The sequence below is a fragment of the Oryzias latipes genome, chromosome 2 (genome assembly GCF_002234675.1).
Source record: "Oryzias latipes chromosome 2, ASM223467v1".
Lineage (NCBI taxonomy): Eukaryota > Metazoa > Chordata > Actinopteri > Beloniformes > Adrianichthyidae > Oryzias > Oryzias latipes.
Window position 1 is genome coordinate 23,151,061 of NC_019860.2, and position 13,676 is coordinate 23,164,736.

Consider the following 13,676-nt stretch of genomic DNA (forward strand, 5'->3'; position numbering starts at 1 on the left):
AAACATTTACAATAAAAAATAACATTACAGATCATCAACAGTGAGCCGGTTTAGCTCGTGCTGGTTTGCGGCGCCTTCCGTCCATGAAACCAGGGTTCGAATCCGGGCTGCTCCCTGTTCCCTTCTCTACCTCTGTGCCGGTCCCAAGCCCGGTTTGAGAAGGTTGCGTCAGGAAGGGCATCCGGCGTAAAACATTGCCAAGTTTACCATGCGACTCGTTCGCTGTGGCAACCCCTGATGGGAAAAGCCGAAAGAGGAAGAAGACAGATCATCAACAGTAAGACAGAAGGCTGAACTGATTGTTAAAGACAAGATAAGTGTAATTTAAGGTATGCATTCATGTATTTGCCATAATAATATATATCCAATTTCTCTTTCATTCCATCTCAGAAACCCCAAACACAGCCATGAGAGGTTGGGGCTGCACCTGGCATAATCTGCTTCCAGATGCCATCAGATATGGATCTGGCTGTGGTCCTACACAAGAGAAACACAACACACAAAAGTTAGACATAAGTGCATAACTACATTTAAATTTAATTCATTATATCTGCTGTAACCATAATTTGGTTAGTCATAAGATTAAAAAAAATTAACTTTCTTTCACAAAGCAACACAAAGTTAAATGAATCACCTGTAAATGCCTTGTACAGTCTGTACCTCAGACCGTCCCTGCCAACTGTTTTGGGCGTTTGCACCACCAGCTCACTAACAGGTTCAGGATGGATTCCCTTATAAGTAAAAGGCAAAAAGCAATTACAGTCTGTAGTCACTACTGGGGGTGTTTTTATAATAATTTACAGTTGTTATGGATAAACATCTGTTCTTAAATCCTAATGACAATTTTATCACAAACCCACCTGTGTTCTTGGTCTGTGCCATCAAGCCACTCGTGCAGGCCGGGGGGGTGGAGCAGCCTGCAAACCAGCTGTGAATAATGGAACAGGATGGCAACTATGTGATTGCAGAATCCTTTAGCAGCCGCACAACTGCAGAAGAAAGCTTTCAGGTTGGCACTTTCTGCATCCAGTGATATCTGGAAACAATAAATGTATAGGTTACAATTAAGACATACTTATGTTGCTACATCAACGTAACATGAAACTATAACTTTCAGTAGGGTGACCAGATTTGAGTTAGTAAAAAAGAGGAGTGAAGTGAGTTTGTGAGATATTTCATCGAGAGTAATTGGTGTTCAGAGCTGTGTACATAAAGCAAATATGATTACATTTCATCTATGGTCAATGTTATTTTATTATATAAGTATCAAAAAAGAGGACATGTCCAGGAAAAGACGACGTCTGGTCACCCTACTTTCAGAAAAATAATAGTAATAGTAAGTGAAGAAAGTGCAGCAACCGCAGCAAAAAGAATGAAGACGCAAACGGGCAACTTAACATTTCTTATTTACAGCTTCACCAAATTTTTGGGTGTTATGTTAATCTCATGCCTTTTCACTTAAACATACACACAACATATTCACTGCGATGTGTTATGCCTTATATTACAAATTAATAACACCAGGATTTACAGTTGACGTAAACAAAGAGTTACCGGTGATGCGGCTATGGCTAAAGCTAGCTAGCCTGAAGCTTACCTTGGTAATGGTGGATAAACTCTTCGTGGACGAATTTATATCCCTTGTCCAATTTGTTTCCTTTAGTGGATGAATGCATTTTCACACTCTTAACCACATCGGCGATGGTGAACTTCGGAGCACAACTCAGGCTCTTCGAAAACACTCTAGGCTCTGCAATTCCTCCGCCAGCGAAGCACAAACCGGAACTATGTTTACACGTTGATGACGTATTTCCGGTTTTTGCAAAAAAGGTCTATGTCTTTATGTACCTGCTGTGCACGCCCATTAACCCAGGGTTACCAAGTGGAGCGTAATTACGCCAACTCATATCCGGTCTTTTGGAACCGACATACCCAGAGTAAACAAGTTCAGGCGGATTTCAGCCAGAGTTCAGGCTTAAAGTCAGGGTAGTTTAAACACGCTTCCTGGAATACCCCCCGGTAAACGTGTCTTGCGTTGCACCAACCCCTCCCGGGTTGGTGCTCAGAGAGCAAGTTTTTAGAGGAATACTCTGAAATACTCTGTTAATGGATAAAAAAAAATACTAATGTGTTTCCTAGGATTAGAGTTTTGTTTGTTATTTTGGTTCACCCTGTAGCCTTTTTGCTTCACTTTTAAATTGTTTTGTAAATTTGTTATATTTAAATGGAGATATGTGTTTGGTATTTTTGTCAATTTAAACTTCGAGGCGAAACAGCTGAAAATATTTTACATTTACATTCTGCTCCTTTTTTTAAAATGGGATTTTATACTTTGCTCTGAAATAAACATTTATTTGCTAAGCACTCATGTTGTGAATATATTTATATCAATACCTATTTAGAGGTGTAATCTTAAAAAAATAAATGTAATCATTATTGTAATTTAATGTAACATAAAAATCATTTCAGCTAAATTAAACTAGTTGAAACAATGTATTTAAATCAGTAGTCAACTTTAAAAGGTGTGCTTATCATGTTAAACTGTATGTTGGTGGTAACAAAAGATACTCTAAACTGTAAAAGGAAATCTAAGTTTCGCAACTTAAGTTGCTAGTTGAACTTTTTGTTTCATTAGGGGTTGATCTATCAAATGAAAAAATGGAAAACGTTCCGGGTTTTTTTTTTTTTTTTTTTTTTTTTTTTTGAGCTGTTGCATTATTTTTTAACAGTGTAGTTAGATCGTCTATATAACAAGTCTCAGCCGGAAGAGCGACTTTCACTCCGACTGAGACTCCAAACACAAAGGAACTTTCCGCCGGGTAAACCACAAGGAGAAGATTGAAAGTTTAAGCGGTGATGGCGAAAGTCTCTCTTTTTTTCCTTTTCTTCGTTGTATCCAAAGGTGGGTGAAAATATATATATATATTTATATATATAGTGCATGAAATGCAGAGTGATTTTGTTCTTAAATTGAATTTGGCACGCGCCACACCTAGCTTAAGTTGGTCGCTTTAGACCAGAGGTCTCAAACTCGCGGCCCGCGGGCTATTTGCGGCCCCCAAGATGATAATTTGTGGCCCCCGCCTCAATATGAAATTTTAATGTTACTGCGGTCCGCCAGTCTGTGTGACACCTTTTCAGTGTTCGCGGAGCTGAAGAACCAACCAATCACCGTGGGGTAAATGACTCTTGGGGGCGGGACATTTCAAACATTTCAGACAAGAAATCTGACAGCGCCCTTCCCGGACCACATTAACTTAGGAGTTCCTTACTTTCCTCATTAGAACGTATTTATTCACTTGTAATTTTCTAGATCCATGCAGCGGTTGCTGAACTTGTTTCTGGGTCGCATGGACCCGGAGGAGGGTTATGGTTACGGTTAGGCGCGCGGCGGCGTTCAAGTCAACCCCGACCAAACGGGTCTCTCCGCTCCCGCAGGACAGTCAGGTCGCTGCGCAGAAAAATGTCCCACACCTACATGCGTGACACCTAACGGGGCTCTAAAATTAAACACGTGCTAGAAAACAACACGATTTAGTCTTAGACACACTGAAAATAGGTGTGACGTGTGAAAATGCAACGGTAGACGTGTTTGAGATGAGACAGCGCCGCGCCTGGATCGTTGGGGAGACCAGGTGCGCGCGCGGGGGTGGGGGGGTGAAGGCGAATCTGCAGTGAGACTGAAGGAGGACAGGAAGTTGTCCTTAAAATTCAATTTAGTTTTAATATTCCTGTCTCCCTCAGTATGATCTGTGTTATTATATCTTTAATATTTATTTTAATGTTTTGTAATTTATGTAGCCTTTTTTAATCCATAGGTATTTTAAATGATTTTAATTGATCACCCAACTACAAAAACCGTCAGGACAAATTTCCCACAATGCATTGTTTTGTAGTCAATCAGCGGTTTGCAGTCAGTACAGTATTACATTTCCAGCTGCGTTCACTCAGGTTGGGGCCTTGCTAGTCCCGCCTCTTTCTCCTGATATTTTTGTGATGATTGACAGGTGATGTCGGAGGAAAAGCAGAAACATCCGTCACACACCAGGTGATCTGTTTCGTCCACCTGGGTCAGGGGTGTCAAACTCATTTTCACCGAGGGCCACATCAGCACAGCAGCTGTCCTCAAAGGGCCAGATGTAACTTATACATGTAACTAAATGTAATGAAAAATAAACGTAACTACTCCTTAATGTTAAATAACTCATTATTTAGTTATTATGAAGTGACAATTCCAGTTGCATGGAAAACATATGTGTGCTTGTTATTTTAGCATAAATCCTTTAACATTTGATTCTGTCAGGTTAGGTTACATGGACAGTGTTTAAGTCCTAATGTATATTTGCCCAATCTGATATTTCAAGTCGGATTCCCCCTAGATATAAATAAAAACACACCAATTTTTATTTTTACTTTAAGAGATTAAAAACTTGTATGCTCTCGCGGGCCACAGAAAATGACATGGAGGGCCACATTTGGCTCCCGGGCCTTGAGTTTGACACATGTGACCTGGGTGATCTCAAACAGGCTTATTGTGCATCTTGGCTGCACATATTTAGTGTCACCAACATGAATTTCCATCCGTTTTTTATAAAAATATAGGAGTGTCTGACCGGCTGCTCCACAATAACTTTTGACCAGGGTTTAAATGTGCTAAAGGTCATATGATAGAAAATCCAAAAATGGTTTCTGAATTTTGTTTCTCTTTTACTGATAAAGTAAAGGAGAACTTTTTTTTTTTATATAACTTTTTTTTTTTTTTAGGAGAACTTTACAGAACTTTCCAATAACTTTTTTCACTAGGAGCACAGTGGCCCCCAACTGAAAATTTTAGGGGCACAACCAGAAAATTTAACGGTGCATACCGTAAATCAACATGCTAACCAAATCTACTAATATGTTGTAATTTGTTTTACTAATAAATACTTTAATAATAGATGCAGAAATTACAATGTGCTGTTTCAAATTCAGTGTCACATTTTATTCTGCACTTTTGAAGATGCAACAAGGTAAACTGACAGCACCATCGCTGTCATGACAGTACAAATGGTAAAGAAAATACCATACATTTAGAATAAAAAAAAGTTTTTAGTAACAAGTGATTACCGTAGTAACCTTTCGGTCATTTCACAGTTACAAACAATACTTAAATGTATGTAAACATTAGGGGATGGAAATTCATGTTGGTGACACCAAATAGGTGCAACCAAGATGCACAATAAGCGTGTTTGAGATCACCCAGGTGAACTCAACGCTGTGCAGATCACCTGGGGCCTGTTTCAGAAAGGAGGTTCAACCAACTCTGAGGTTGAACTTGAACTCCGAGTTGGTCAATCGGGAGATTAACAACTCTGAGTTTTCTGTTTCAGAGAAGCTGATCAGAGTTAGGTCAATCAACTCTGAGTGGACTGATTCGGAGGTGAGCGTGCGCACCGCGACTATAAGAAGCCATTATCAATGGAGCGCAGATATCACGAGTCACCATGGCAACCGTGAAAAAAAGAGGTCTGCGTATTTTTCTCCAGCTGAACTTGACGTGCTGCTGCAGAGTTACAGTGAATATGAGCACATATTATTCCAGAAGAAAAGCAACACCGCTGCATCTGCAAAACAGAGACAGTTAGCGTGGAAAACATAGCTGCTCAAGTTAATGCCTAAGTTTGCATTTAAATCATTGTCATAAAATATTGACTGTAATAATTTTTTAAAAAGCGTAAGGTGTGAAATAATAAATGGGGATATTTAGGAGTACTTTTGAAGTGTTTTTCCTGGTGTAAATGCATGAAATGCTGCATAGTGTACAGAACCAATCTGGGGGGAAATGCATTTAACGTCGGTAATGTTTAGAGGACTTTCTTGTTAACCTTCCCCTCTTGCAAACGTTGGTCATTTTAATATTAATACATGCAATAGTGTTTTTCAAAGTGAACTTTTTCGGGGTTCACTTCCCGTTCGAAACCCTCAACCTCCAGAGCGGATTAAGAATGACTCCAAAACAGTTATTCTGGGAATGACACCTTCTCTTTATTTAACTAAGTGCTCCGTCCTCCGAACACACAATATATACCGCGCTCTACCCCCCCCCCCCCCCCCCCCCCCATCTGCACCTGCACTCGCCCCTCCCCTTGTCTCTCGTGGATCGCACCCCGCTCAGCACACACACACTGCAACACTACCCTTGTATTGATCAAGTGGTATAGGTTTATATGGGATTAAGAAAGTAAGCAGTGCTAGAAAATTGTGTTTCCAAAAAGTAATTGTTACATTAATCTAATTCAATGTCCCTGATTTCATTTTCACGTAGATGCAATCCTGCAGGAATTAAAAGAACATGGCAGCAGCTAAAAGTGAAAAAAAAAAATCGAGTCTTCTCAAAATCCTCGTAAATGTAATTCTCTACAAATTATTGCAGCCTCCTCGTCTATTGGGTCCTCCAAAAAAGAACAAGCCATTCTTGTCACTTGTCTCTGTGTGACGGACATTTGGGCAATGAAGGTTAAAGCGAAAAATACCGCTTCGTCTTTAAAAAGGGGAGGGGACCGGCAGAAACTTTGAGTTTGGAGAATAAAACCTGCTCCCGACCAGGTTAGGTTCACAGCATAAGTAACCATGGATACTGACTCCGAGTAGAAGTTACCTCTCTTTCAGAAACGGGTTTGACTTACTCTGCTTTCTCTGGTTTAACAAACCTCCCATTCTGAAACGGAAAACCCAGGGTTTCCCTGATTTCAGGGTTAATGCACTCAGAGTTTACACTTAACCTCCTTTCTGAAACAGGCCCCTGGTGTGAGACGTATGTTTTTGTTTTTGCCCCAATATCACCTGTCAATCAAAACAAAAATATCACGAGAAAGGGGTGGGAGCAAGACCCCAACCTGAGCGAACACAGCTGGAAATTTAGTACTGAACTGACTGAAAGCTGCCCTACAGACTACAAAACAATGCATTATGGGACATGTGTCCTGATGGGTTTTTGTAGTTCAGTGATCAATTAAAATAATTTAATATGCCAACTGATTAAAAATAGGCTACATCCATTACAAAACATTAAAATAACTATAAAAGATGTAATATCACAAATCACAGATCATACTAAGCGGAAGAGGAATATTAAAACTAAATTGAATGTTAAGGACAACAACTTCCTGTTCTCTTTCAGTCTCGCTGCAGCTTTGCCTTCATCCCCCCCGCCTGGTCTCCCCCCCGGTCCCAGGCGCGGCGCTGGTTCATCTTAAACACGTCAATCGTTGCATTTTCCCCACGTGTTTTAAGTGTGTCTAAGACTAAATCGTGTTGTTGCTCACACGTGTTTAAAGTTCAAGCCCCGTTAGCTGTCACGCATGAACGTGTGGGACATTTATGCTCCTCAGCAGACCATCTTCCGCGGGAGCGTTGTGCTGCCGTAACAGCCGTGCATGAGAACCGTGGTTTGCTTCGCGTGTTTGATACCCCTGCTGTACACTCTGGCACTGGTACACTAGCCGCAGGTCGGAAGAATGAATCAATAGTTCGCTCGCTCATAGCTCAGACGCACATATCAGGTTGTGATGAAATTTGTCTCCGTTTCCTTCCCACAGATGTTTACGCGCACTCGATTATCTCTAGGCCCCTCCCCCTCCACGCACACGCAGTGGCTGCCTCACAGACGGGCATCACGCGAGGGTGTGCTTGCGTCTCATGAGTACATGTGCGAGTTTGTGCGTTTGCGTCCGTGTGCGCTCGCGTCTCATTGATTATTTCATTGATCATTGACGTGCCCCTTCCACGTTTAATGTATTAAAAAATACGAAGGCTGGGGGAGGCAAATTTACTGGTCGCACATGTGCGACTGGATGTAAAATTCAGTCGCACACTCTCAAATTTTGGTCGCAAATTCGACCATTTGGTCGCAGTCTGGAGCCCTGACAAGTAAATAAATCAGTAATACATTTCTGTTTATTCTTCTATATCTACTTGTTTTTTCATATAAACATCCTTATTAACACAGTTCAGTTAACACTGTTGAATTATAACTATTAAACACTAAAGAAGACTCCAATTCTACAGTTCTGTAACCTCCATCAATGGTTCTTCTGAACACGGCTTCTCTTGTCTTCTTCTCACTGATGGACACTTGGCAACACTTCCTCCCAAACTGAGACCCTCAGTGTGGATGAAGAGGATTGTCCGTAAATCTGGACTGGACTGGACTTATTGAAATTGAAGGTGGAGACGTCAGAGAGGATGTGCTCCCAATTCTGAGTCTGTGTTGAATGTTTTTTTTTTTTTTAAGTTTACTCTTTAAACCACAAATCAGTAAAGGAGAAACAAAATTCAGAAACCATTTTTGGATTTTCTATCATATGACCTTTAGCACATTTAAACCCTGGTCACAAGTTATTGTGGAGCAGCCGGTCAGACACTGCTATATTTTTATAAAAAACGGATGGAAATTCATGTTGGTGACACTAAATATGTGCAGCCAAGATGCACAATAAGCCTGTTTGAGATCACTCAGGTGGACGAAACGCGGCAACAGATCACCTGGGGGGTATTCCAGGAAGCATGTTTAAACTAGCCTGACTTTAACCCTGAACTCTGGCTGAAATCCGCCTGAACTTGCTTACTCTGGGTATGTCGGTTCCAAAAGACCGGAAATGAGTTGGCGTAATTACGCTCCACTTGGTAACCCTGGGTTAACGCACGGTAAATAAAGACATTCTCAATAGATCGCCGATTTCTGGAGTCACCATGGAAACGCGTGGAGAGAAAAAAAGAGAGCGCGACAGCGACACTTGAGACGGAAGTGAGACGGAGTCTGAGATTTTAATGATGGCGGATAAAGATTATAAGTCCATCAAAAAAGTAACACGGCTAAAAATAATTTAAATAATTTAGTTAAATTTATTCAAACTCAATAATTGTTTATACAACTCAAATTTACGTATTTATCTAACTAAATGTCACATTACTCCATTAATCTTTTTTCCATCTTAATTACTTATATTTCTTGAACTTTCATATGTCTAAGTTTGAGCCGGCAGATATGCTCATTTTCATAACAATAAAAAGGACGGAAAAAAATGCACGGAGTGCAAAAACTCATTAAAGAATTTTCCGTCACTGTCTTAACATTGATAGGTGGTAGGGGTGCTATATAAACTCATCATCCTCTCCCGTACTCTCACTCATGGTGCAGAGACGTAAGCATAGTAGGACAAAATAGCTTGGCAAAACACGGTGAAACACAGTAAAACAGCTATACAACTAAACACATTTTGTAAAAAAACCCACACTTAAACCCAAATCCGTCCAGACAGGCAATGGGAATGATATCCCAGAATCCCTTGCGGTGCCGATCTAACGGCAGCACCAAAGTTACACCTACTTAATTGAATTAATTTGAATGAAAGGAAAATAATTGTCTGAAAACTACGTGTTATTTTTAAGGTGACCTAACAAAAAAATGATTTATCTTAACTGAAGCAAATAATTAAGTTAGATCAAAGTAAAAAAGTTTATTTTTCCAACATCCATATGTGGTCTTATCACCCTCTCATGGTGGAAAAAGTATTATCTGAGCTTCTTCATCCACTAAATCATCTTCAAATGGACACGCCATGCTGCTTCACCTCTCTGAAAACAAACTAACCTTCAACTAAACCTGCTCCAGACCAGGTTATGTTCAGAGCATGAGTTGCCATGGTAACTTGACCTACCCTGAAACATACCTCCATTTCTGGAACCGAAAGCTGAGGTTATCAACTTCCTTAGCCTCAAACTTACCGTGGGAGCTAGCATAACCTGCTTTCTGGAATACCCCCCTGGTGTGTGACGGATGTTTCTGCTTTTCCTCCGACATCACCTGTCAATCATCACAAAAATATCAGGAGAAAGAGGCGGGACTAGCAAGGCCCCAACCTGAGTGAACGCAGCTGGAAATGTAATACTGTACTGACTGCAAACCGCTGATTGACTACAAAACAATGCATTGTGGGAAATTTGTCCTGACGGTTTTTGTAGTTGGGTGATCAATTAAAATCATTTAAAATACCTATGGATTAAAAAAGGCTACATAAATTACAAAACATTAAAATAAATATTAAAGATATAATAACACAGATCATACTGAGGGAGACAGGAATATTAAAACTAAATTGAATTTTAAGGACAACTTCCTGTCCTCCTTCAGTCTCACTGCAGATTCGCCTTCACCCCCACCCCCCACCCCCGCGCGCGCACCTGGTCTCCCCAACGATCCAGGCGCGGCGCTGTCTCATCTCAAACATGTGTACCGTTGCATTTTCACACGTCACACCTATTTTCAGTGTGTCTAAGACTAAATCGTGTTGTTTTCTAGCACGTGTTTAATTTTAGAGCCCCGTTAGGTGTCACGCATGTAGGTGTGGGACATTTTTCTGCGCAGCGACCTGACTGTCCTGCGGGAGCGGAGAGACCCGTTTGGTCGGGGTTGACTTGAACGCCGCCGCGCGCCTAACCGTAACCATAACCCTCCTCCGGGTCCATGCGACCCAGAAACAAGTTCAGCAACCGCTGCATGGATCTAGAAAATTACAAGTGAATAAATACGTTCTAATGAGGAAAGTAAGGAACTCCTAAGTTAATGTGGTCCGGGAAGGGCGCTGTCAGATTTCTTGTCTGAAATGTTTGAAATGTCCCGCCCCCAAGAGTCATTTACCCCACGGTGATTGGTTGGTTCTTCAGCTCCGCGAACACTGAAAAGGTGTCACACAGACTGGCGGACCGCAGTAACATTAAAATTTCATATTGAGGCGGGGGCCACAAATTATCATCTTGGGGGCCGCAAATAGCCCGCGGGCCGCGAGTTTGAGACCCCTGATTTAGGATGAGGTCTTGTGCTGTAAATCATCTACGGTTCTGCTTAATCTGATCAGGTTTCCACTGACTGAGACGATGGCAGTCTTTCAGGTTGTGGAAGCAAGCGGGTTGAGAGTTAGAGCCTCTTTCAGCTTCTTCTTCCTCTCTCTGACGCCTCACTTCCCAGATCATCTGCCTCTTTCTTTTTGTCTCACCTTTCCAACGTTGTTTTGCTTTCTATTTCAGGAATAAAATTACACCCTACATGCGATCACTTAAAATGCCTCAACTTTCTTATTTTTTTACCTCCCTCAATGATCCTTAAACCACTGGAAAGGTTTTTTTAAGCCCTTTACAGTGGCACAACAATTTTAGTGACCTGTAATTATCATTGAACTTTCAGATCTAGACCAGTAAGTTGATTAATGCAATAAATGCAATAAAGTTAATAGTTTATGTAGTCACAGACTTCTTGGTTCTTCTGTTATCAGACTCTGGTTATGTTTAAACATACCTGACATGTTAGGACGGACGCGTTCCGTCTTTGTCAGAGGCGACTCTGACCCGTGTGTGACAACAACAGAACCAAGAAATCTACAAGTAAGTCTATTCTGTGAAAAAACACGTTGCAGACAAAATCCAAACTATGGGGAAGAGTGTTTTTTTTTTTTACTTTGTATTTAACTCTATTCTTTGTGACCGTTTGCTGTGATGGTTCATTTGGACTAAATGTGTTATTTTTTCCTCCGTGCTCCTGCAGGTGAGACATCCGTGGTTCAAACACAGCAGACTGTGACGGCAGCAGCTGGAGGAGAAGCTCATCTCAGCTGTCGACTCACTCAACCTAAAGACGTCTTCCAAGTCACGTGGCAGAAAATTGTATCAGGATCAGAGGAAAACATAGGATCTTACAGCGAGCTGTATGGAGAACGAGTGGTTCCTAGATTCAAAGAAAAAGTCCTCATCAATCCTGGGATGCAGAACAGCTCCATCATTGTGAGGAACGTTTCAGAGGAGGACGGAGGATGTTTTCTCTGTTTGTTCAGCACATACTCTCAAGGGACTCTGAAAGGAAGAACGTGCCTCCAAGTCTACGGTAAAAAGCTGCCAGCATGTCGGTGTCAGCTCCTCCCTCGCCGTTCTTCACATGTGTGTGGTTTTTTTTTTTGGCAGAGCTGCATCCGCCGGTGCTGCACGTCAGAGCTTCAGACTCAGAGTCCGTGGTGATCTGCTCGGCCACAGGCAGACCTGCTCCCACCCTCACTCTGACGGTGGGACAACAACACCTCAACTCCTCCCACAACCACACCGTCAACCACAACAACACCATCACCGTCACCGCAGCAGCTGTGCTGTCAGGTCTGGGCTCCAACAGCACTCGGGTTGGATGTTCAGCTGCAGTCTTCTCTGGTCCTCAGTTGAAGGCGTCTCTGCTCCTTCATGGTGAGAAACTCTTTCAAGTTTAGGAGGATGGATTCTGTGTGGTTCTGATGTTGGAGCTTCTTCCATCAGGTCTGGATGTGGAACCCGGATCTGTTCACAGCCGTGGCAGTAAGTTCCTGCTGTGATGTTGGTGCTTCTCTGTTTGAATCAACATCTGATGGAGCTTCTTTTTTCTGGAGGACTGGGTCTAATATGGACAGGAGGTGTGGTGGGAACAGGTGTAATCTCTGCCCTGATCTTCTACATGTGGAGACGTCGTTCACAGAAAAGGTATTTCTGTCCATGAAATGTTTAAATATTTTCCATCTTAACATCGCCTTCATTTTTGCTTTATTTAGGGTTGATTTTGTCTTTTTTTGTCACAGAACTGAACGACCTTCAAAGACAGAAGAAGAGCAAACAATCAAGACTGTAATTTTAATAAGTCATTTCAGAAATTGTGTTTTTTATTGATGGGTGTTGGAATTATTTCAATGATCAAAACTACACTGTTCTGAGACATGCACTACTTGGTTTTTAACTGATACTGAACAGAAACTCTGTGCCATGTTGCTGTCAGTATCATATAAAAACACGGATTGTTGTGGGTTTGAGCAGCTCAGATTCACGAGTGAAGCAGCTGCACAGCAGCTAATGAAGCCTCAATGCTGTCGGCAAAGTGGGCCAAAATTCTGCAGAACCTTCCAGCAATAGATTCTAGTTTAGCGACCTGATGGGTCAGAGGGACGAGTACAAATATGAGTGAAATATTTGTTACAAAAATCAGACAATGTTGACTGTTCCCTTTTTATAACAAATATTTCTGATGTAACAAAATAAAAGCAATATGAATTTGCTTGGTAATAAGCATACAATAAACATACAATTGAAGTGTTTAACATTGGGATACTTAAATCAAATGAGTTTTTCGATTTAAGGTACGTAAGAGATGTTACTCTTAAAACAAAAAGTGTTCCGGTACAATATCGCCGTAGGTATTGTATCGCCAGACTGTTAGATACACACCCCTAATGTTTAGGGTTGTTATGAAGTTTACTGAATGAAGCTTATCTGTTTAAGTTATTTGAAAATGGATATGTAAATAAACATGTAAATAAAAAGCTCACTATTCTAATTTTTGTGTTTTGTGTTTAATGGATTCACATTTTCATAAATGTCTACTAGATGTCACTGTAACCCAAAAATGTTAAGGACCATCTGACCTTTTTTTTGGTTAACCTATATTATGAATACTTGATTCAAATCTCACCTGCATCTATATTACCCCGCCTCTCCTCTGATGATCTCATGCCTGTTATTGACTCCAGCCTGCCTGATACTGATTTATCTTTGTGGACTTTTAGCTGAGCTAATAAACTTTCTGCACTTGGAACCAGCTGTCTGCCTGATCTTGTGACAAGCAGACTACTGGCTAG

General features: G+C 41.2%; 1 protein-coding gene and 1 long non-coding RNA gene across 2 annotated transcripts; one reads left to right on the top strand and one right to left on the bottom strand.

Annotated features, from left to right (window-relative positions):
- Positions 1–269: 269 nt before the first annotated feature.
- LOC110016493 lies at positions 270–890 on the bottom strand. The gene is made up of 3 exons (XR_002875335.1): positions 861–890; positions 635–731; positions 270–477 (listed from the first exon to the last, which is right to left on the bottom strand). It is a non-coding gene; the product is annotated as an uncharacterized LOC110016493 (long non-coding RNA).
- Positions 891–2,791: 1,901 nt separating this feature from the next.
- On the top strand, positions 2,792–13,362 carry LOC111946296 (OX-2 membrane glycoprotein-like). The gene is made up of 6 exons (XM_023966384.1): positions 2,792–2,902; positions 11,579–11,914; positions 11,992–12,261; positions 12,331–12,369; positions 12,441–12,531; positions 12,627–13,362. The coding sequence occupies exons 1-6, from the start codon at positions 2,857–2,859 to the stop codon at positions 12,712–12,714; spliced, it is 870 nt and encodes a 289-aa protein (XP_023822152.1). The 5' UTR covers positions 2,792–2,856; the 3' UTR covers positions 12,715–13,362.
- The last annotated feature ends 314 nt before the right edge of the window (positions 13,363–13,676 follow it).

Coding starts and splice junctions, on each gene's coding strand:
- LOC111946296 (XM_023966384.1), top strand. CDS start 2,857: ATGGCGAAAGTCTCTCTTTTTTTCCTTTTCTTCGTTGTATCCAAAG. Junction 11,915..11,991: donor AACGTGCCTCCAAGTCTACG/GTAAAAAGCTGC, acceptor TTTTTTTGGCAG/AGCTGCATCCGCCGGTGCTG. Junction 12,532..12,626: donor AGACGTCGTTCACAGAAAAG/GTATTTCTGTCC, acceptor TTTTTGTCACAG/AACTGAACGACCTTCAAAGA.